This window comes from Lemur catta, chromosome 7 (genome assembly GCF_020740605.2).
Source record: "Lemur catta isolate mLemCat1 chromosome 7, mLemCat1.pri, whole genome shotgun sequence".
In the NCBI taxonomy this organism is placed as follows: domain Eukaryota; kingdom Metazoa; phylum Chordata; class Mammalia; order Primates; family Lemuridae; genus Lemur; species Lemur catta.
Genome location: NC_059134.1, coordinates 69,490,928 through 69,513,603, shown reverse-complemented (window position 1 = coordinate 69,513,603; position 22,676 = coordinate 69,490,928). Strand labels below are relative to the sequence as shown.

The following is a 22,676-nucleotide window of genomic DNA, read 5'->3' as shown; positions in this document are numbered from 1 at the left end:
ATATAGAAATATTAGTTTATTCTGAGCACAAATTATATTATTAACATTATAAAAGTAATGATTTATGTAAGTTTGATTTCTCATCTTTTCTTTTTCCCTTACAATTAAATTTATTTATTTTTTTAATCTATCTCAACAAAAGTACAAGTTAACTTAGTTCAGTTCAAGAAAATCTTATGGCACAGAAATCTTGTAAATGTAACTTTAAATGTCAAAGGTTTCATTAAAGATATTCGTTATTAATGATATCACTTATATTTACCTGATAATGAGGCTTATACCACTGCTTTAAGTCCCAATCCCAAAGAATCATCTGGAAAAAAAAATTCACTCAGTTACAAACCAGAAATAAATATATATGTAAAGATAAAATGTAGCATCATTAATTATAATTACCTAAAATAGATTTTGAAAGAAGATTGGTATGGCAAGAATAAAAATAATCTCTAGACAGAATATTTCATTAATTAATACCATCTGTAATTGAGAAATCAAAAGAATAAAGAATTACCAGAATACAGTCACTAAAACAAGCTATATTGACCTTCAAGTATTTATTACCATAAAAAGGAACATATAAATCCCAAATCACATCAAATCCCTAAAAATACAAGAAAAAATATGTATCATCAGATACTCTCCCCCTCCCTACCATTTCTAAAGGCTCATCATCATCTTAAAACCAGTGTCAACTGGTGGTGCTTTCCTTACCAATAAGACACTTCTTTCAGAATCACTAAAAAGCATGTTGTCCTTGGGTTAGATTAAGTATAAAGGAATAAATTTATAAAAAGCAGCACGTATCCCTTTAAATATGCAGATAATTAGTGATTGTTTTCCTGTTTGTCTCCTTTATAGGCTATCAACGCTAACTTCTTAGTCCCAGACTAGTTTTTGCCTGCCCTTGTTCCTAGCAGGTTTTTTGGCTGCTTCCCTATCCAATATATTAATAGTAGTCACTATGCTCAAGGAGATAAAATTAACTTTTTTTTTTCCTCTCTAGTAATCCTTTAAAAATTAACTTTCATTTAGCAAACTTTAACTGCCACCTATCACTACTTTTAAATTTCTTTGAAGTTTACTGAGTTAATCAATAGGTCTCCACTTTTTACTTAATCGATAAGAACTGCTCTTTTCTACATAGTTGTAAACGCTCGTCCTGAATATAAGCTAATTTGTATTAAATATACAGGTAATTTGTAATATAATCATATAATCTCTACATGCTGAACTATTTGTGCTGTTTCTTAAGTCTTAAGACCAGATTTTGTGCTGGTCTTAAGTCTTCTGGTGGCAAAAGATCTTAAAGTGTTATTTATTCTATCGCTGGTCCAGTATTTTATAAAAGTTAACAATCTTTTTCTGTAAAGGAACAGAGTATTTTAGGCTTTGCAAGCTACACAGAGACATAAGGTATCTATGGCAAATGCTTTGCTTTTTGTTTTTGTTAAATGCAAAAACATTCTCAGCTTAAAGGTCACACAAAAACAGCATGCTCCACAAAAAACAATGGTGATATTGCACCTCTTGTATTATCCTTGATAGAGCTGGAACCCATTCTACTAAGTGAAGTATCCCAAGAATGGAAAAACAAGCACCACATGTACTCACCATCAAATTGGTACTAACTGATCAACACTTAAGTGCACATATAGTAATAACATACACTGGGTGTTGGGCAGATAGGAGGGGGGAGGTGGGGATGGGTATATATACAGGTAATGGGTGCAGTGTGCACCATCTGGGGGATGGATACACTTGAAGCTCTGACTCAGATGGGGCAAGGGCAATATACGTAACCTAAACATTTGTACCCCCGTAATATGCTAAACTAAAAAAAAAGAACAATAATAAATCTTACAAATAAAAACAATACATTAAAACAAATAAAAAACAAAACAGGTTGCTGGCAGGATTTGGTCAGTGAGTTATAGTTTGCTGACACCTATTTTAGATTAATACACTCACATTTCTAATCACTCAAAAAATTGTCAATTGTCATTATCATTATCTCCTTGTCAACACCTTTGCAGAAGGTAATCTTTTTCTTGCCAGTGAAATCTATTCCTTCCCAAACAAAATCCAGACATACCATTACACAACCACTTAGAAAATTCATGGACCAGTGCCCACAAAATGGCTCTAGTATAGCTACATGTAAAGTATATCATATACATAATAGACTTATTAAATTTATACAGTACTTTATATGGCCCTAAATGTGGTCCTGATATAATTATTTCAAGTTGTGATTCAACCAGCATACAAAATAGATTCTAGACACTAATTAATGCAGCTTAACATGTTAATAACTTCCTAAAAATGCTCATTAAGATTAAATAACCTAAAATCCCAAAGTTTCTTTTATACTTGATATTGCTATGATCCATTTTCTCCATGCTATTCTTTTTAGACAATTGGCTTTTTAGACCCAAGTGCAATACTTTAGTTCTGTCCTTATTTTAGCCTGTCAGTTTCTTTGGAGATTAAGGGTGTCAACCAGCCTATTCACCATTCCTCCCATCATCATGACATCTGTAAATCTGATGTTTTCTGAAGTTTGCTAATAAATGTCTAGACAGGAGTGATAACAGAGCCATATGATATGTGATTGAAAATCACCTATGAGACAGACACCAATTCACTAATTTGCATACTGATTCTGCAAACTTGCCTAAGTGTATTAATGTGATCCATACTTCTGTATTTCATCCATAAGGATACCATCAAACAGAGACAGATGCCTATATACCTCATTTCCCTAATTCATTGCTCTAAGTATAAGCTGATTTTTTACTAACTCAAGCATACTTTAATTAGGATGGTTTCTTAAAACTGAGTACTCTTCCTTTCTCCCCACTTCATTGACCCACATAATCAAATAAAATATTACCTTTTTAAATATTTGCATTCTACTGCTAGGGCCATATTTGTATTCATATCATGTACTCTCAATAGGGGTGCTATCACTCCCAATCAGATGATAATTAGTTCTTGCAGGCAAAAAAAAAAGAAAAAGAAAAAAAATTAAATTTAAATAGCTGGGGCCCTCCAAAAGCTACAGTATATAAACAGATACACTGTACATCTGTGATATTAAAATTTCATGAAGGGGGAGGGATGATTAGGAGGAAAATGTCTAAAAAGGTTCCCGGGTAGAGTTATAATGAAAATAAGGTTGAGAATCACTGATATAAAGTGTCCTGCTGCTTGCTTATAAGAGCAATCCCATCTTAGCTTACATTCTGAGAAAGTTCCCTAATGCATTTAGACAATTCTAAGGCCACCTACTCAGAAGCTGCTGCTAAACATGAAAGTGAATGTACACACCCTATTTTAACTGTACCCTTATAAGTCTTTAAAAACCTTACTAGGTATAGGAATGCTTTTTTCTCTGTGCTTACTATTTTCAGATCTCTCTACTGTAGCATTTTGAATTGCAGACCATCTCCTTCAATAAATTCACTCCTCCTGGTCCTTTATACCACTATCATTGTTTTCTGTAACTTGTACTTGCTGGGTTGGCTTTGAATCAACTCTTCAGCAGCAGCTCACCATTATTCACAACCACTTTTCTCTAGGATCAAAATTACATTACCAAAAACAGCAGGTCTTAGTCTGAAATCCCCTTCATATTAGGAATTAAAAGCAGATCCAGTGAAAGCCACAAAGAGCTGGCAGACTGCCCTTTGTATAATTTGAATAACTAGAATATTAGTAATTTTGAGAAAAAAAATTTCTGCATAAATAGTAGAAGATGAATGACCCAGGAATTCCACAGCTAGGTATACATCTTAGAGCAGTGTTATTCAAAGTATGGCCCATAACAAGATAAATATAAAAATTAAGAGTAAAGATTTAGAAATTTTTATAGCAATTTGACATCGGTGAAACATTTTTAGTGTATTTTACAAAAGCATCAATCCACAAGAGATTGGGGAAAAACCCCGAAAGCTTGATCCTTTACTACAGGTTCACACCAAGACACAAGAACAAGGATGCATATAGCTGTGCAGTTTGGGGGTAGCAAAAAAACTAGATACAACCCAAATATCCATCAACAATAAAATGGAAAATTTTTTATATATTCACACAATAGAATTCAGCAGTGAAAATGAAGTACCACTACATACTATATAGATGAACCCCAGAAACATAATGTTGAAGAAAATCAAGTCACAGAGGGATACATATAGTATAATTTCATTCATGTATAAGGAAATATATATCAAGATATACTTTTTTTTTTTTTTGAGACAGAGTCTCTCTTTGTTGCCTGGGCTAGAGTGAGTGCCGTGGCATCAACCTAGCTCACAGCAACCTCAAACTCCCAGGCTCAAGCGATCCTCCTGCCTCAGCCTCCCCAGTGGCTGGGACTACAGGCATGAGCCACCATGCCCAGCTAATTTTTTGTTTCTATGTTTAGTTGACTGGCTAATTTTTTTTCTATTTTTAGTAGAGATGGGGTCTTGCTCTTGCTCAGGCTGGTCTCGAACTCCTGAGCTCAAGCAATCCTCCCACCTTGGCCTCCCAGAGTGCTAGCATTACAGGTGTGAGCCAAAGCGCCCGGCTGAGATATACTTTTTAGTAATATAAATATATGAGAAACTATAAAGGAAGTCAGGATGGTGATTATCTCTGAAGGAGAAAAGAAGTGAAGTGGTTCCAGGAGTAGCATACAGGGAACATTAATGGTAATGTTCAAAGTTAATGATAATGGTCGGTAGATGGTGTTTGTTTCTTTAGTCTCTATACTCTGTTCATATTTATAAATATTTATCCAGTTTTAACAGAAAGTTAAGATGAATTTAGGAAGGTAAAGAAGTAGAGACAGTGACTAGAGAAAACTCTTTTGAAAAATTGTGCTATAAAGGCCAGAATGAAATGAAATAACAGTTAGAAAAGAATGTAGGGATAATACTATTTTTTTTAACATGGTAGCTTCTATATCAGGTTTGTACTTGATAGGAATGATCCAGGAGAGTGGGATAACTAATGACACAGGATAAAGTAAGAAATATGCAAATGAGAAAATCCTTAATGAAAATATTGCTAAATGTCTCTGTAATACTAGGTTATATATATATACACACACAAAATATATATACATTTATAATATTAGATAAAAATTTAAACTGGGAAACAGTAATGAGTATTAGCCATTATTTTTCAAATTATGATCTGTGAATCACTAGTTGTTCCTCAGTGGTTTGAAATATTTAGAGAGAAAAATGGAAACAATTTAGCTTGCATATTTTTCATAATTATGAAATGTAAGATTAATTTTGATTTCCACAGAAATCTCATCATTATCAACTTAATAACCATTACATTCTTAAAAGCTTGGTAGGTGCCTTAAGGCCTGCATTATTCCATAAGAGTACAAATCATCTTAGCTAAAGTATTTTCATGTCATTATTTATATCTGTTAAATTTGAATTTTTTCATTGTGCCGCATTATATTCCCCAATCAAAAAAAAATGGCTCAAATTTGGTTTTCTAAAACCTAAGGTATTTATAAAAAATAGCAACATAAATAACTCATAATAAATGTTAAGCCTACATCAAGACCAGGACTCTAATGCAAACAGAATATAAATCTGTGAGAGTGATAATACCACAGAAAGGCATTAAAAAAAATGTTACAAGGACATACAACAGCACCTTTCTAAAATCTGGTGTTTTTTTTTTTTTTTTGAAGTGGCAATTCATTTACCCCACATTCTTCTGCATGTTGACTACTTTGAAACTTTATCAAATAATGACAGGAAGCCATGGAAACTTTTCAAACAAAACATAAGAACCTCTTTGGTAAACGAATAGAATCTTTTTAAAAAGAATACCAAAATGATTTCACACATGAAACTAAAGATTTTGTTCTTAAAAGAAAAGAAACAAAAACTACAGAGATACCATTCAGATTCTGTGTCCTCATAGCAAAAGCCTTTTTAAAAGATAAACTATTGCTGAGAAATTTATAATACTAGCCACACATATGATAAGCATCATACTGAAAGAGAGGACAGATCAAACAATTTCCAAAATGTATTTACCGTATGACAACTTGGGACATCACAGAATAGAAAAGGCACACAATATAAGAGAGTAATTGCTGGTTACACTTGCACACAGCAGATATTTTATTTTACTGCTGGATAAGTGCACTCATTTGCAGAGTCCAAATCAGCTCTTGGTATATGTGCAACGCACATGAGGAAGGATAGCAGACAACTTTTTATGTTTTATCACTGAAACCATCATACTACAAAAGATGATGCTTTTTCCAATTTAATGGAGTCACTTTGTAAACTATGATACAGACTTGGAAATGTGTGTGTAAATCAGTTTTGAGAGAGAATCAGTTGTCTGTACAGCAAGGAAAAGCTTTGGTAAGCAATGAGAGTATTACACTGACTGCAAATATATATCCTGCTTTATTCACAGAAAAGAGCAGGTGGTTAAAACACATGAGCATGATGCAATGTTAAAGAAATAGTATAAATATAAATGCACTCAATTTTTGGCCACAGAGTATAGTGTTGTGGAAAAGTAGAGCAAATATAAAAATATTAAAAACAAATATAATATATAAAGAACAATTATAAGTATTTTTAAATGTAAAATGCAAAGAACTTCTACTTCTCAAACTGTTAAGTACAATAACGCACAACAACTTAGCAACTGACACAGCCCTAAAAGTAGTCTTCAGTGAGCAATCTCTTAATTCCAGATTATATGCTTAATCTGAGTATTCAGAACCAACACCCAACAAATATTTGCTGCCTTTCCTCACAGTTATAATTTTGGTTATATTTTTCAAATTTAAGAGAAATAGAGAAGAGAAAAAAATATTATTGGATATAGAATGAAGCTATGACATTCAATTTATTACATTTACTCATCATTGAGCTGAATAAAGATACCTTTAATATTACAAACAATATATACTGATATAAAAAATACTGTGTTTTTTTGGTTTTTAAAAATTATGATGAATTGTTTCTATACATTTATCTAAAATTGTGGGTGGCTACCATGCATAATGAATGCACAGTGGTGGTACATACATATTATAATAAAAGTTTTGTAACAGAGGGAAAAGCCTAAAAAGGGGTAAAAGGTTTTACGAATTGTCTCTTTAACACCTCCCCCAATCTTTTTGGGAATTAAAATCTGCTTACTGCCTGAGGCCAGTAATCAAGGCTCAGGTGAATGTCCTTGAGATGGCTCAGTGGAATTGTCTGGGCAGAAGGCTTGAGAGTCTCTTCAGTGCCTATGGGTCCATCATCACCACCAACTATTGTTAAACATCAATTGCCCCAAGCTGAAAAGTCCTTTTAAAAGCTCTGTATTTTTGCTTATAGATAGGATGATGGTACCTTAAGATGTCAAGTCAGCCATTCTCCTCATTTGCTGGCAAATTAATTAAACTTCCCTTTCCTTCTCCTCAAACCACTTGTCCTCATTCTTATGATGCAGCTTTGGGGACAAGGGCCAAATTTCTGTTAACAGTTTTAAGAAATATTGGTCCAAGCATTCATTCCTCCTATATAATACTATGCAGATCTTTTAAAATCTTACTTCCAAGTAGATAGTAAATGCTCTGTATATATATCATTTCCAAGTCAGCAAAATTTTAGGCATCTAAATTTCAACACCAATACCAAAGTAGATCCTGTAAATAATTTAAACATAAAAATAAACAAATAAAACTAAATTTTGAATTGCAATAAAAAAAGAAGTTATAGCGACTGCGGTATGTTTTCAAAATATGATTCTATCAAACTATAGGACATTATTTAATGAGAGTTTGAAATATTAAAGAGTTTCCATTATGATGTTTACCTGTTTTGAGGAGCTTCCATTATGATGTTTATCTGTTTCCTTCTAAGCTCAAATATAATACACTATCAGAAAATATTATATCTTTTCACATACTATAGTTATTTGTTCAAAAGTAATTTAAGAACAGTAATTTCTCTAAGTAATATGTGAGGTATATGCTAATAAATTTTTTTAGTTGATTTGATAAAATGCACACAAGACTGTACGTTTATTTATATTCATCTTTTCTTTGTGGTAGAAGTTGAATCCTGATAAAAAATTTCTGTTTGAACATGTTTATAAATCTAACATGCTTTACAAAGCTCTACAAAACCGCCAAAACCACAATGAAACATCAGCAGTACAACCAGGAGATGTTATCAGGTTCAATTACGTCAATGAGGTTTTATTTCATTGTTCTCTATGTAGCCAAAAAAGAAAAACATACATGTGTCCTCAAATCAAACTTACAGAATGGTTATATTTATGTGAAATTTAAAAGAATACTTATTATGGTAAAGCTTTGAATTAACCGTTACAACATCCTGTAATTACCTATTTCTTGAATTTCCTAATGACATTTTACTTGAGCATCTAATGAAACTATTGAATTTCAGTATTTCCAACTTTTTCTATACCTTCTAACTTAGTTTTAGGCCCAATGAAGAATACCACTTAACTCTTTGATTGTGTTTATAAAACATAAATCAAAACCAAAATAAATGGATAGCCAAACAGTTAAACTAACTATAGCTGTAGTTTAAATAGTTCTAAATAGTTTAAACTGCAATGATACTAACCTTGACCTCTATGTGACAAAGAAGGAACCTCATTTGGAAAAATTGAGAAGCAGAAAAAAAGGTGGATGGGTGGGGGACAGGGACTAGTATTACTTGGAAGCTAATCTCATTTACTGTTCTTTATAATCCAATAATATGATGATGGCTATGGTGACTCAGATCTCATGCTATTATGTACCAGGACTATGGTAGGCACTTAGTACATACTGCCTTCTTTAATCTTAACTAGAATTCTCTGTGGTAAGCCTTACTTCCCCATTTTACAGAAAAAAAACAGAAACTTCCCAAAGTCACACGACAAGTAGCAGGGACAGAATTTAAATCTAGATCTGCCTAAATTGAAAACTTTAAGGATTATTAACCATTATGCTATACCATCTTATATTTATAATTTACTAAATATTGCTATGTGCTACTACTGTGGCAAGTGTTTGGCAGCACATGCAAAATCATAGCAACTATGCAAGTAGCCCCATTTTCCATCTGGAGAAGTTGAGGCTCAGTGATTACACTGATTACTCTGCATTTGCCTCCCAGATCCATACTCTCCCCTTCTCTGGACCATGGGGAGGGTAAACCTTGTATTTTGCAACACCTGAGCAGCCTTGCTGCTGGTTACTGCTTAGGAAACCAACAGCAGAAAACTGGAGTTTGGGAGCAGAGAGAGATCAAGGTTATTTCTTCTCTGCTGCCCTCCCCACCCCCCACAATATGTACCATTGTCTCTGGCAAAGGTTGTGTTCCTCCATAACTACCGCTCTTACCAGGTGGACTTCCTTCACAGCTTCTGCAATCACTAAACTCTGAAAACACCATTTCCACTCTTGTTCCTTCAACCTCAGGTGAGGTAACAGCTTTCCACAGTTTCTAGTCTCTTGATGTAGAGTCTCTTGCCCATTCTCTTAACCCTAACCATTCTCTCAAAGTAGATTCTTCATTAAAATATTTTTATTTGAACTGCCTTTTTTTTTTTTTTTTGAGACAGAGTCTCACTCTGTTGCCCAGGCTAGAGTGCCGTGGTGTCAGCCTAGTTCACAGCAACCTCAAACTCCTGGGCTTAAGCAATCCTTCTGCCTCAGCCTCCCAAGTAGCTGGGACTACAAGCATGTGCCACCATGCCCAGCTAATTTTTCTATATATATTTTTAGCTGTCCATATAATTTCTTTCTATTTTTAGTAGGGACGGGGTCTTGCTCTTGCTCAGGCTGGTCTCGAACTCTTGAGCTCAAACAATTCGCCCACCTCGGCCTCCCAAAGTGCTAGGATTACAGGCGTGAGCCACCACGCCTGGCCTATTTGCATTGCCTTTGAGTGAACTTTATTTCTTACAGAGCCCCTAAATAAATACATGGATATTATAACTAAGTTCTGCCATATGTCAGCTAGTAAATGGCAGAGCTAAAATCTGAATTAAGGTTTATATCCCTCCAATTTCATCCCCTTCTGCTATGCCAAAAGGTTAATAATGTATGCATTTTATAAGACCTTTATTTACAAAAATGGAAAGTATCTACCTAAACTTTTGTTTTACTTGTAAAACCATCTAATTACCCTCCAATACCTGTAACATATACCCTGTATTTCATTTTGTTACTACCGATGAACTGTATGAGCTCCAGTCTACAGCTATCCTTTCCATAAACGCAGTAGATCCAATCACCTTTTCCCTACTTAAGGATCTGTCACCTGCAAATCTTTCTCTCCTACATTGTTTTTTCTCTCTCTACTAAATCATTCCAATGAGATTATAAAGATTCTGCAATTTCTCACATCTTACACACATACACCTTATGATCATACTCCTAACCTAGCTACTATCCCATTTCTCTGCTCATCTTTATAGCAAAATTCCCCAAAAGAGTTGTCTTTATTGGTTATTTCCAACTCTTCTTCTCTCATTCTCTCTTAAACTGACTCTAATCAGGCTTTTGGCTCTTTCTCATCAAATATAATGTTTTTAAACCCAATAGTCAAGTCTCACTCTTTATATTTTTTGATCTATCATCATTTGACACAATTTAACACTCTTTCCTCCCTGAAATCACTCTTCTCACTTGGCTTCCAGAATATTACACTTTCCAGATTTCTTTCCAATTCCAGTCACTGCTTCTCAGTCTTCTCTCTGGGTCTTGGTCAGCATATTTTGATTTTTTAATGTTGTGTCCCAGAGCTAGGGCCTTGGACCTCTTCTCTTTTCTATGTCACCTAGCCTTGTGGCTCTAAATACCTTCAATAAGCTAATGACTTACAACTATACATATCTTCTCTCCAGGCAGAAGAATTATATATCTAATTACTTAACATCTCCACTTGGCTGTCTAATAGACATCTCAAACTCAACATGTCCAAAACTGAACTGACCCTCCCTCCAAACACATTCTACCCACAGTCTTCCCCCATCTCAGTTAATGCCAACCCCATTGTTACTTTGCTAAAAACATAACTTTCCTCTTATTCACACCCCACATTGGTAAATCTTGTTATCTCTACTTTCAAAATATGCAAACAATATGAATACTTCTATCTCCATTGCTCCCACTCTAGCTTAGGCTACCATGATCTCTTGCCTGGATTATTACCATAGCCTCCTAAAAATTCCTTGCTTCCTCTTTTGCTTAAGAATAACCTATTCTCAATAAAGCAGTCAAAGTGATCCTCCTAAAGCTTAAATCACATCATGTCACTTCTCTGCTCAACACTTTCCAATGACTTCCTATCTTAACCTGAGCAAAAGCCTAAGGTTTTAACAACGGCCTATCAGGCCCTCTTCAAGCCTCTCCCGCTACACTGGTTATTTACTGTTCCTTGAACATCCCAGGCAAGTTCAATAAGGACTCATTCCCTTCTTCCTTTTTCTTAATGAATTCAAAAGGAAGTAACAACATAACACTATTATCCGGTGTGATTTTCTTAAAGCTGTACTGATAACTCAGATTTTATAAAATAGCACTTGAAATGCATACATAAGGTTTTTTTCCCTGTCAAGAAAACCAAACAGAAAGACATTTAAAAGGACAGGAGATAAACATAGGTTGAATGAGCAAAATAAAGAAGTACTGAAGTTATACATTGTTTGAAAAACATAGAACTTTGGTCTGTTCAAGTTATCAATTACTTAAATATCTATACCCTATTGATGAAGTAACAGCATTTTAAAATTTTTTCGTTGGCTCTTAGGAGACTGTTGTATTTTTTTTTTCAATGTCCTGAAATTCAGTAAAACACCTCACTATTTTTAAGCTTAAAATTTTCATAACAAATATGAATTTATAAAACAGCCTACATACCATGGTCTAATTGATGGGCTAAGGGAATTTAAACACAGAGAACCATTTTCTAAGTATAATATGGAATAATCTATATTTTACCAGTATTCTTAATCTCTTATTCTCTATAGGTGTTTTCAAGTTCTTACCTATCTACTTCTCTTCTAGATTTCCTGTGTCTTTCTGGATATATTGTTTTGCCTCAACTGGTTTCTCTAACCTGTGGATGAGCAAACTTTTATCTCCATCCCTGACACAGCTTCTACATTCCACTAAGATATATATATTTGGGGGAAGGAGTGTCAAAAATAACTAAATAAATTGGGATTGTAAGCATTTAAAGAATATAATTTCCACTTTCCTCTTACCTGAATAAATAAAATGTTTTCTTTTTAAGTTATAATAAAATTTTCAGCATAATTTTAACAAGTAAGACATTAGATTTTTAACAGCTTATATTTAAAAGACCTTACTAAAACAATTAAGCAATTCAGTATTAAATGAGAAATATCCTAAGAAATATTTTAGAATTTTAAGCATGGACAAAACCAAAAGGAAAAAAAATGCTCCCCACTTTAATAACAGCAATATTTTACAAACTTGGCTCCAGGTCTGGAAAGATAACCTTAAAACAAGATCACAAGGCAAGGTCCTTTTGAAGAGATTTGAGATTAGCCTAAATTGGTAGTTTTATGACCAAATCTAGAGATACCTTCATCTATACATAATACAACTCAGGTTGTCAGATGCCACCGCCCAGGCTCTCAAACAGTATACTACAATACCTTCCACTGAGTTATAACACAGAGGAGGCTGGGTGGCTTTTTTCCCCTAGTCAGCTCTATACAGCCCACAAGTTAAAAGATCCACAAAAAACAATGACATTCAAGTAAAACAGAGAAACTAGTTGGTCCTAGGTGGGCATACCTTCTGACTGACAAAGCAAATAAGACATATATTTCTTCTCTGATTTCCTTTATAATTTATCTGGGGACAGACAGATTATATTATATTATTATATCATATGTTATTATATATAATCTTAATAGTTTAAGATTAAGAATGATGAGCCAACCAGAGACACTAGATTTACTGGTTAAATAGTTACATATCTGTATTGAGGAAAAATTAAAAATAGCACATTCACATTCTCTGCTGGAAGTCCCTTTGTTTAGAAATTCTGCTCCTTGGCTCTTTTGATATCCGTGTTTCTCTAATGTGTTTAGACAAACACTGACCTTTGATTTCCCAAATAACACAATGGAGAATACTAATGGTATTTCACCATGGACAGAGATTATATTTCATCATCAATCTGTAATTTATGCCCAAATAGCAATACTAAAGAGGGCTAGAATTCTCTTCTGGGAAAAGCTTAGAAATTCTCTACAAGGGCTCAGCTCCCGGTTGATACTCCTTTGCAGTATGCCCACCCTACCTGACCTTTGATCATTAGAATTATCAGTGCCAGTTATGGGCCCAAGACCAATCTGTTCAAGTTTCCCATTTTTGGACACAAGGTTAAAAGCATTATAGGTAGTATCTAAATGTGTTTCGGTCATGCATTTGACAGAGAATAAATGGTGAGTAATAACCTTTACATCAGACTCTGTCTTTGAGTATGCTCAAATTTCTATCTCATTGCAATTAAACTAAGAGCTAACACAAAGAAGGGAGGCACTCCCAACTCTGGCAAACCATAAGCAACAAAAAGAGAATGAAAACTTGTGTGTTTTACTATGCCAGGCACTCTGTTGGGAGCTTTATATATATTACTACATTCAACCTTCATATTTATTCTGTTAGATCAGTATTATTATTCTGATTTTATATATAATGAAACTTAAATGGATTAAGAAACTTGTTGAATGAATAAATGACTAATTTTTAAAATTTCTCTTTCCCCATTTCAATCTAATTCGATCTAGATATTTCTGATTTTTTCTCACCACCATATTTTTCACATTTTGTATCACTTTCAACATCCTCCAATCAATTTTCCTCTCTTACAGTTCTATCCACTTCATAAAATAAAACCAATCTTCAAAGCCATTTATATCATGTTATTCCCCTATTACACATATCAGAGTATATTTGAGCCAAAGGGAATTTAGAAGTCAACAATTCCAATCTTCTCATTTTATAGATAAAGAAAACCAGGACCAGAGTGTTGATTTTCCTTGCCTTTCTTAGCTCTGTGCCTAAACTCACTCAACTAAAAAATCTGCATGTAGGCAAACATTCAAGTGAAACAAAAGAGCTAATTGATCTTAAATGAGAAAAAGCCTTTTACGAAGAAAATATAAATTTATACTTCTATCAGTTCATCTTTCCAACCAAACTCATATCTGATTATCCCCTCAAACCAACTGTGGGGATGGGATCTAGCAACAAAAATCTGCTTACCACTTTCTTCATCTTACTGGGACCTTCCTATTTTCCTTGGTTTCTATTCTATACTTCCTATTTCTTAATCCCAGTTAATATTTGACCTCTTAAAATAGAAGAAATAAAAACAGGCCACAATGGAAATACAATAATGTTTTTGAAAGCAGCAGATTCAAGTTTACTAAGAAAGTAACAATCAGAAATTAAGTTATTCAATTTGAACAAGCACATTGCCAATATTGTAAAGATTCAGGACTGTAAAAAAAGAACTCACTGATTCTGCTAAATGGCTACATCCCCAAAGCAATAAAAGGCATTTCATACAAAAAGGACTATATAGAAAAGTAGCACAGGTATGTTTAAGAATGTTTTATCACTTGTGTGAAATTAATAACTTCATGGATAAAATTTTAAATATTTAACAGAGATAGATTTGTTAGGCCCTTACCTGACTTTATTTTAGAACTGAATATTAAATTTAAGTATATAGATATTAAAGAAAATTAACATAAAAGTATCAAAGTAGATTTAAATTAACCAAAAAAAAAACTTAAAAATCAATTTGTATTAACAAATTAATCTTTTTACATTTAAAATGAAAACTTACCATTTTTTATTTTGCATTTTTATTGGTCAGATAGAAATTATTTAAGTTGCCAGCAGTATCTATTTAACACTGTTAAGCATTAGCTGAGTAAATAAATTTTGTCATGGTAACTGTGCTTAAAATTAAGCAAACAAAGATACTAGCCCCATAGCAACTTGATTTAAAAATGAAAACTGGGAACCTCTTGCCCATAAAAAGAAAAAATTAGATTCCTCAGAGATCATCATGGTATCCTAAACTTATAAAACAAATGTACTAAAAGTTTTACGCTTTGTGTAGGCAAAACGACTTTTTTTCAATAAATTTTAAACATACAGATAAATTTAACGCTATGTTGTAAGAAAAACTTTACAAAGTAGAGGACCACTAAACACTAATTTTCCATGTATAAAATAGTAAAAATCTGGGAATTATTTAACACTGAATTGACTGTTATTATAATGTAACATGGATCAGCTAAGGAAACTGACAAATCAAAATCAGGCTTCAAGTAATTTCTAGAGATCCTATCTAAAACAAGAGCTACTACTAACTACTGTTCAGTGTGGAATAACTTACTTTCCCAAATACTGAACTTTCTGGTAGTGTCACACAAATAAAAAATTACCAAATAGCATAAAAAAGGAAAACAGTTATATTAAGGTCTTTCAATAATCAATGTACTAGTAGATTTTTAAGATACTTCTATTTTTAACTCAATAGTCTTTTTTTCTAAATTAATGGCTGCTCATTTATTAGGAGGCAAATGTACAACAATCTAGTATTTTGCTGAGATTAGAGAGTCTAGCACAGTGATAAATTGTGCTAATTCTTGACCATGAAACTATTAAAAACTAAACTATCCTAGAAGGAACCAGTTCTAGTATTTGACAGTACAGCAGGGAAGTTACAGTTAAAAATAATTTATTGTATATTTCAAAATAGCTAGAAGTAATGTTCCCAACACAAAAAAAGATAAATGTTTGGGGTGATGTATATCCCAATTACCCTGATTTGATCATTACACATTGTATACATATATCAAAATATCACATGTACCCCAAAAATATGTATAACTATGATACATCAAGTTAAAAAAAGATGCTCATAAAGCATACAAACACATTGAGAATGGTGGTTACCACTGTGGGATGAGGTGGGAACTGGGCAGTGGGAAGGAGATTTGTCAATCCACTTTTTGCCTTTTGAACCATGTGAATAAAGTACGTACTTCAAAGAATTAAATAAGAACCCCATTAAATTTGATTGTGAAGACAAGAAAAAAATTAAAAAATAAACTATCCTAGTCTTTTGGTATGCTGATTATTCTCCATTTGTCCCTTCAGATCCACCCTCCAAACGGCAGTTTTCCCTAGGAAGCTAACCTTTTCAGACTATATCCAAAGGTTATTTGCGATGTGGCATTTGGTGGGGTTGGGACTATGGGAGACACCAGCAGGAGATGAAAGAGCAGGAGAAGAATGAGGTCGAGGAACATTAGGTGGGAGTATCAGCTTCTTGACAATGCAGGTTGACAGTAGCTGGATTACTCCACTAAAAGCTACAGTTCTTGCAGGGGGCCCTCTTCTGCAGTTACCTCCTTGTCTCTTTCAGGCCTCAGGTGGTAAAAAAAGGGTTATTTCCCATAACCCTTTTCACAGTTTTATAAATACTCCTTCATTATATGATCCTCAATTAGTCCATCTGAGTGTGTCATTTGTTTCTTGCTGGGACCCTTGATGATACAGACACTGTTTCTCATACTTCTTTTTTATCACTCTTTAGCACCCAGCATAAACACATGCATATAAATAAAGGACACTAGACAGAAAATCAAAACATCTTAGTTCTATTTTCAGTTCTACCAATGACTAGCTTCCATTAAACCCTGGATGCTTAAGTAAAATAAGGAACTTGGATTAAGCTGGAGGAAATAGTCATCTAAATTTTGTTCTAGGAATGATGCAGAATTATTTTTTCTCCACTAATAGTTGAAACCCAACCAACAGTGACTATTTTCACTGTGTTTGATAGGCATAGGCTCACTTAAAAGCATGAGTAATTTTTTAGCTCTGGGTTGGCAAACTTTTTGGATAAAGGGCCAGATAGTAAATGTTTTAGGTTTTACAGGCCAAGAGGCAAAATCAAGGTTACTATGTAGCATAATAAGAGACAAATATATTTTCATTAAGTTTTTATTGACAAAATTCAAAACATAATAATACGTGAGTATAGCTTTTTGTAATGTAGTTCTACCAAAGAGAAGAATGGAATTCTTTTGTGGGGAGAGTATTTCATTTTAACTGGGGCTCAAAGTTCCCTATCATCAAAATCAATGTTCACCTTTAATGAGATTTTACACATTTTATCTTTGAAAACATCTTTTCATGCAGGTAGGTACTGCCAAATATTAATACCAGTCCACAAGCATATGATTTTAATTGAGCATATTCATCACTTGGTAAGTATTTACACAATTCTGTTAGATTCTTCTTCTGACATTTTTCTTTTAGCAAGTCATTACATTGCAGATAATCACTTCAAATTGAAGGTTACCTGGAAGTTCCTCATTGCACATTTAAATGGATTATGAAATGTGGAAAATCTTTAACTTGCTTGAGGTCTGAAAACTGCTGCTAGGACTGTAATTTGATCTAGAAAATATATATGCAACAAATTTATGTGGGAATGGAGATCTAACTTCTTGTTTTAACTTCTGACACATGTGAAGTATATAGTGGCTTGATACTACTTGTGATTCAAACATTCATTGGCATCAAAATGAACTTTACCACAGTAAAAAATTTCACATTTAAGCCCTGTTATTCCTCGTAATTTAAGGCTGAACTTGTTCAGAAACATTAATATGTATGCAACAAAAGTTAATTTCCAAAGTCATTCCCAGTGTTCAGTAACAGTGGTTAAGGGTGGTTCTTCTCACTCAGAAAAATGTCCATCTCAGTCCTTAGTTCAAAAAATACAGTAGGTAATGGGAGAACTATTATAGAGATTGTCTTTCCAACACTATGCAACTGCCTGGTTTGGAGAGGGCATGAAGGGGATGATAAGGATGCAAAGTCAAAGAAGCCTACAGAGTTCAAGTCTAAGCAGACACAAAAGATAATGGTGACATTCATAAAAATAATAAATAAAGGATAAAGAGATCTAGAATTTAGCACATTTTTTAAAAGAAATGGGGTCTTGCTATATGTTGCCCAGGCTAGACTCAAACTCCTAGACTCAAGCAATCCTTCTATCTCAGCCTCCTGAGCTGCTGAGACTACAGACACCCACCACCACCACACCCAGCTAGCAACAGCAAATTTAATAAGAATGTTGCCATATACAAAAATCCAGATGTACAAAATAGATAAATTGAAGTGTGGGTGGTCATATTCCAAAACACTGTTCATTTTTCCAAAGGATTTACTACAGCATTCTTTTAAGTAAAGCCATCTATAAAATAGTAATAATAAAAATACTTATACACTGAGGTTATTGAGAGATCAAATGAGATAATACACATAAGGGCTCACATTTTACTACAGAGACTGATCTCAAGAAATGTTAGCATGATTTATTAGTACTATTGATGTTAATTATAATGAGGGTTCTTGATTTGTTTACAAAGACTTAAGAAACAGTAAAAATTAAGGTGTTAAAGAAACTGGCTAGTAAAATTAGATTATCAAGTTACCAAGAAAAAAATTTAATTTCCACAAATATCCATGTAACTCAGAAAAGAACAAATAATTCATGAAAAGTGAACTATTCCTCTGTGCTATGAAATACTTTTCTGAAGTCTTTGCCTACCAAACTGGGTCAAGCCCCATCTCATATTTATATTACTTTGTCCAAAGTCTTAGTTGTTTGTAAAAGCTGTTATTTGAAAAAAAAAAAAAGTGTATGCTATTTAACATAATCTAAACAGGACAGGAAGTTCTTAAAACACAAGTTCCCACATTCACTCTACCTTGTTCAAAAATAAAAATAAATAAACCAATAAGATTTTGTTGGTGTGGGATAAACTATTTTTATAACAAGTCTTGTTTTTCAACTACCAAAGCAAAATACTATTTAGTCATCTAACATTAAGTGGTGTTTTAAAAATCTCAAAATAAAATAAAATAAAATAAAATAAAAAAATAAAAATCTCCAGTGTCTGCTTGAGTTTTCCCAGAAAAGAAATGACTTTAAGGCTTTACGTGCATTCTACTTAATAAAATATTTGGACCCTTTGATTGAGTGTTGAAATTGAACATGGCAGAAAATACGTTATTCATTATCGTTCTAAGTAAAACAAACAATAATGAACACAAAAACTTTTTAAGGTACTTTTATGAACCATTTACATATTTATAAACTTATTTTTAATTACGATAAAAAAATTTTTAATCAATATGTGGCTTTGATTACCTAGAAAGTTCCTTTTCCTCTGTGATTCCCTAAAAAGGATACTTAAAAGTTTCATTCTCTTCTCAATTAAATTGTTTCACTTCTATGACTTAAGCATAAAGGCAGAAAAATAATTCTGACAGGTAGAAAATGCTGAAGCTACAACACTAGATGCTTAGCTTAACATTTACCTAAGGAAAACAAAGCTATGGATTCTCAGACAATTATGCTTTTCAGCATAAGGAAATAAGAATTGGCATCTGAGAATAATATGTCAACTTTATACACCCGATGTATAAAGGTAAGGTTCTTTGATGGTAAGATTCCTGCCTTATTTATCCTCAGTGTCTCATAAAGTATTAATACATGGTTCACGGAAGCACTCAAATAGATGTAAACTGAACGGATAAATGAGAAAATAAAAGTTAGCTAACAAAGTGAGCCTAAGAAAACTATGACCTGCTGAACTGCTTATAGAAACATTCTCTTCTTGACATAAAATTTTTGCAGACTTTAGAAAAGTCTCCCCAAAATTCCCCAGCATAAATTACTGAATATTGAGAGATCAAGCTGGTTTGGCACTTATTTCACTACTTGATTTTTTTAAAAAAGCTGGTACACTGCTGAGAAAAGTCATGTATGAGGGAAAAGTGAACAACAAACAAATTATCATCATAGATTTTTTCCAATAAAGCAAAATTCATGGCTATACTGGTGTTAGTAACTATTCACACTTCAGATACGTACCATGAATATTACATTTACACATAATCATTACATCTATACTACCTTACTATAATTAATTCAATTAGCATTTACTGAAAACTATTATATGAGATCTATACCAGGAAACAAAACACAAACACAACACACACACACACACACACACACACTCTCACTCTTTCATAGTGGTTTGCTTGAAATCACAAAATAAATCATGTCACAGTCTTGGCCCTCACATAAACAGTTATTAGAACTACTATCCAGGCTGGCTCTCTTTCCCAATCCTTTATTCCAGTTTACCTTTATCGACAAAGAATTTACTCTGTCATACTTAATGTGATCCCAAAACATCATTCTCCTATTTTCCCTAGTAACAGTTAAAGATGAATCCCATGAGTTCTCTCACTAATAGGCACCCTGTAGGAATTTTGCTTTGCACACCTGAAAAGGGCTGAACAGAAGTAAAAGAGATGTAAATCTCTCTTTCAAAATTGCTTTGAGAATCTCCTTTTTTACAGGCTGAAAAATTCATGAGTGAACGGCAGGGTGAGAGCTTCAGGCCTCAGCCATATCTTTTTTTTTTTTTTTTCAGACAGAGTCTCACTCTGTTGCCCGGGCTAGAGTGCCGTGGCATCAGCCTAGCCCACAGCAACCTCAAACTCCTGGGCTCGAGCAATCCTCCTTCCTCAGCCTCCATATATACATATATATATGTTTTTAGCTGTTCGTGTAATTTCTTTTCTATTTTTAGTAGAGATGGGGTCTCGCTCTTGCTCAGGCTGGTCTCGAACTCCTGAGTGCAAACACTTTACCTGCCTCGGCCTCCCAGAGTGCTAGGATTACAGGCGTGAGCCACAACCCACAACGCCGGGCCCTCAGCCATATCTTAAGAGTCACATCTCCTGAGATAATCCTATCTCCAAGGAAAGTCGAGGGGAGGCAACTCTTAGACTTTCACATCCTGCCTGGAGTTTCAGTTTCTGTTATCACCTGCAGGAAAGAAGAAAGAATGGAGCAGATGCAGCAGTACCCTGTTAATTTGACCACAACCACAAACCTTCACTCCCTAAATAAAAAGCCTGAATACCTGGTTCTCTCTGCCAACCTTCTCTACCTCCTTCACTTCTGTGTTGGCCCTTTTTCACCCAGGAAAAAGTAAATAAACTTCTTTCTATCCTGATCTTTGTCTGGAGAAATCTTTCTCAACAGGATACAAAATTCTTGGCTGTCAGCTGTTTTGTTTAAGACTGAAAATAGGAGCCCAATCCCTTCTGGCTTGTAAAGTCTCTGCTGAGAAGTCTGCTGTTAGCCTGATAGGTTTTCCTTTGCAAGTAGTCGTTGCTTTCATCCCACAGCTTGTAGGATTTTCTCCCTAACTTTAACTTTGGCCAGACTGATGACTACGTGCCTTGGTGATGTCCTATTTGCTATGAATCTTCCAGGTGTTCAATGACCATCTCATATCTGGATATCTAAATCTCTAGTGACACCAGGAAAGTTTTCCTCAATAATTCCCTCAAATAGACATACCATGCTGTTTGTTTTTTCTTCTCCCTCAGGGGTACCTATGATTCATACAATAGCTCACTTTACATAGTCCCATATTTCTCAGAGTGATTATTCATTCTTCTTTATTCTTTTTTCTACATTTTTGATTGACTGGGTTAATTCAAAAGCCTTCGCTCCAAACTCTGAAATTCTTTCTTCTGCTTGGTCTAGGCTGTTGTTAAAACTTTCTGCTGTATTTTCAAATTCCCTAAATGACTCTTTCACTTCTATAAGTTCTGCTATATCTTTTCCTATGTTATTTATCTCTTTGGTAAATTTATCATTCATATCCTGAATTATTTTTTAGTTTGTGTTCGTTTTCAACTTTCTCATCAATCCCATTGATCTTACTTCCCATCCATATTCTGAATTCCATATCTGACATTTCAACAATTTCCTTTTGGTTGGAGTCCATTGCTAGAGAACTACTGTGATCCTTTTCGGGGTTTAAAAAGAGCTTGTTTTTCATATTTCCAGAGTTCTAATGCTAGTTCCTTCTCACCTGAAATCTCTTCTCTCAGCTCAAGACAGATAGGTTTGCAGTGCACCTGTCCTCCTCTGCCTAGAACTTTCCTATTCAGTGAAGAGAGGGAGAGGTCCCTGCATGGCACACGCGAGTCCTACTCTGGAAGACTGACAGCAGGAGAGGGATGGATGCACTGTTGAGCATTTAACACTGTTGCTCTCCTGTGTCTCACATCTCTCTCGCTATTCCCTGGTGGTAGTCATGGGCAGTTGGCACACTGCAGCCATGAATGATCTTGAGGGCTGCCCCACCCACATCCATGGGGCAGTGGAGTTTGTTGGCCTGCAGTGGTATGAGCACTGCCCCACCTACCTCCACAGCTGGCAGCCATTGTTGCCCTATGTTGGCTTGAGCACTGCCCCATTAGGTCCACAAGCAGTAGCATCTGTCAGTCCACAGTGGCCTGAGCTCCTGTCCATCTGTGCATGTCCACAGGTGGCAGTGTTTGTCAGCCATCGGTGTCTGAGCTTTTGCCCCGCCCCAGGTCACCCAGCAGCAGTGGGGGTGCACGACTCCTCTCCATGGGAAACTGCAGAGTGCCCAGCCTCCCTCATCCCTCCCCGGCCCAGCAGGGGCTATGGGGAGGCAGTAGCAACAGATCTGGTACTGTAGCATCTAAA

General features: G+C 34.5%; 1 protein-coding gene across 2 annotated transcripts in view; it reads right to left on the bottom strand.

Annotated features, from left to right (window-relative positions):
- PDE3B (phosphodiesterase 3B) overlaps positions 1-22,676 on the bottom strand; it is a 123,687-nt gene that overhangs the window by 60,806 nt on the left and 40,205 nt on the right. For both annotated transcript variants that reach the window (XM_045557586.1, XM_045557587.1), the window contains exon 2: positions 263-313. In XM_045557586.1, coding sequence (XP_045413542.1) covers positions 263-313 — 51 coding nt within the window. The remainder of the gene's footprint in view (positions 1-262; positions 314-22,676) is intronic.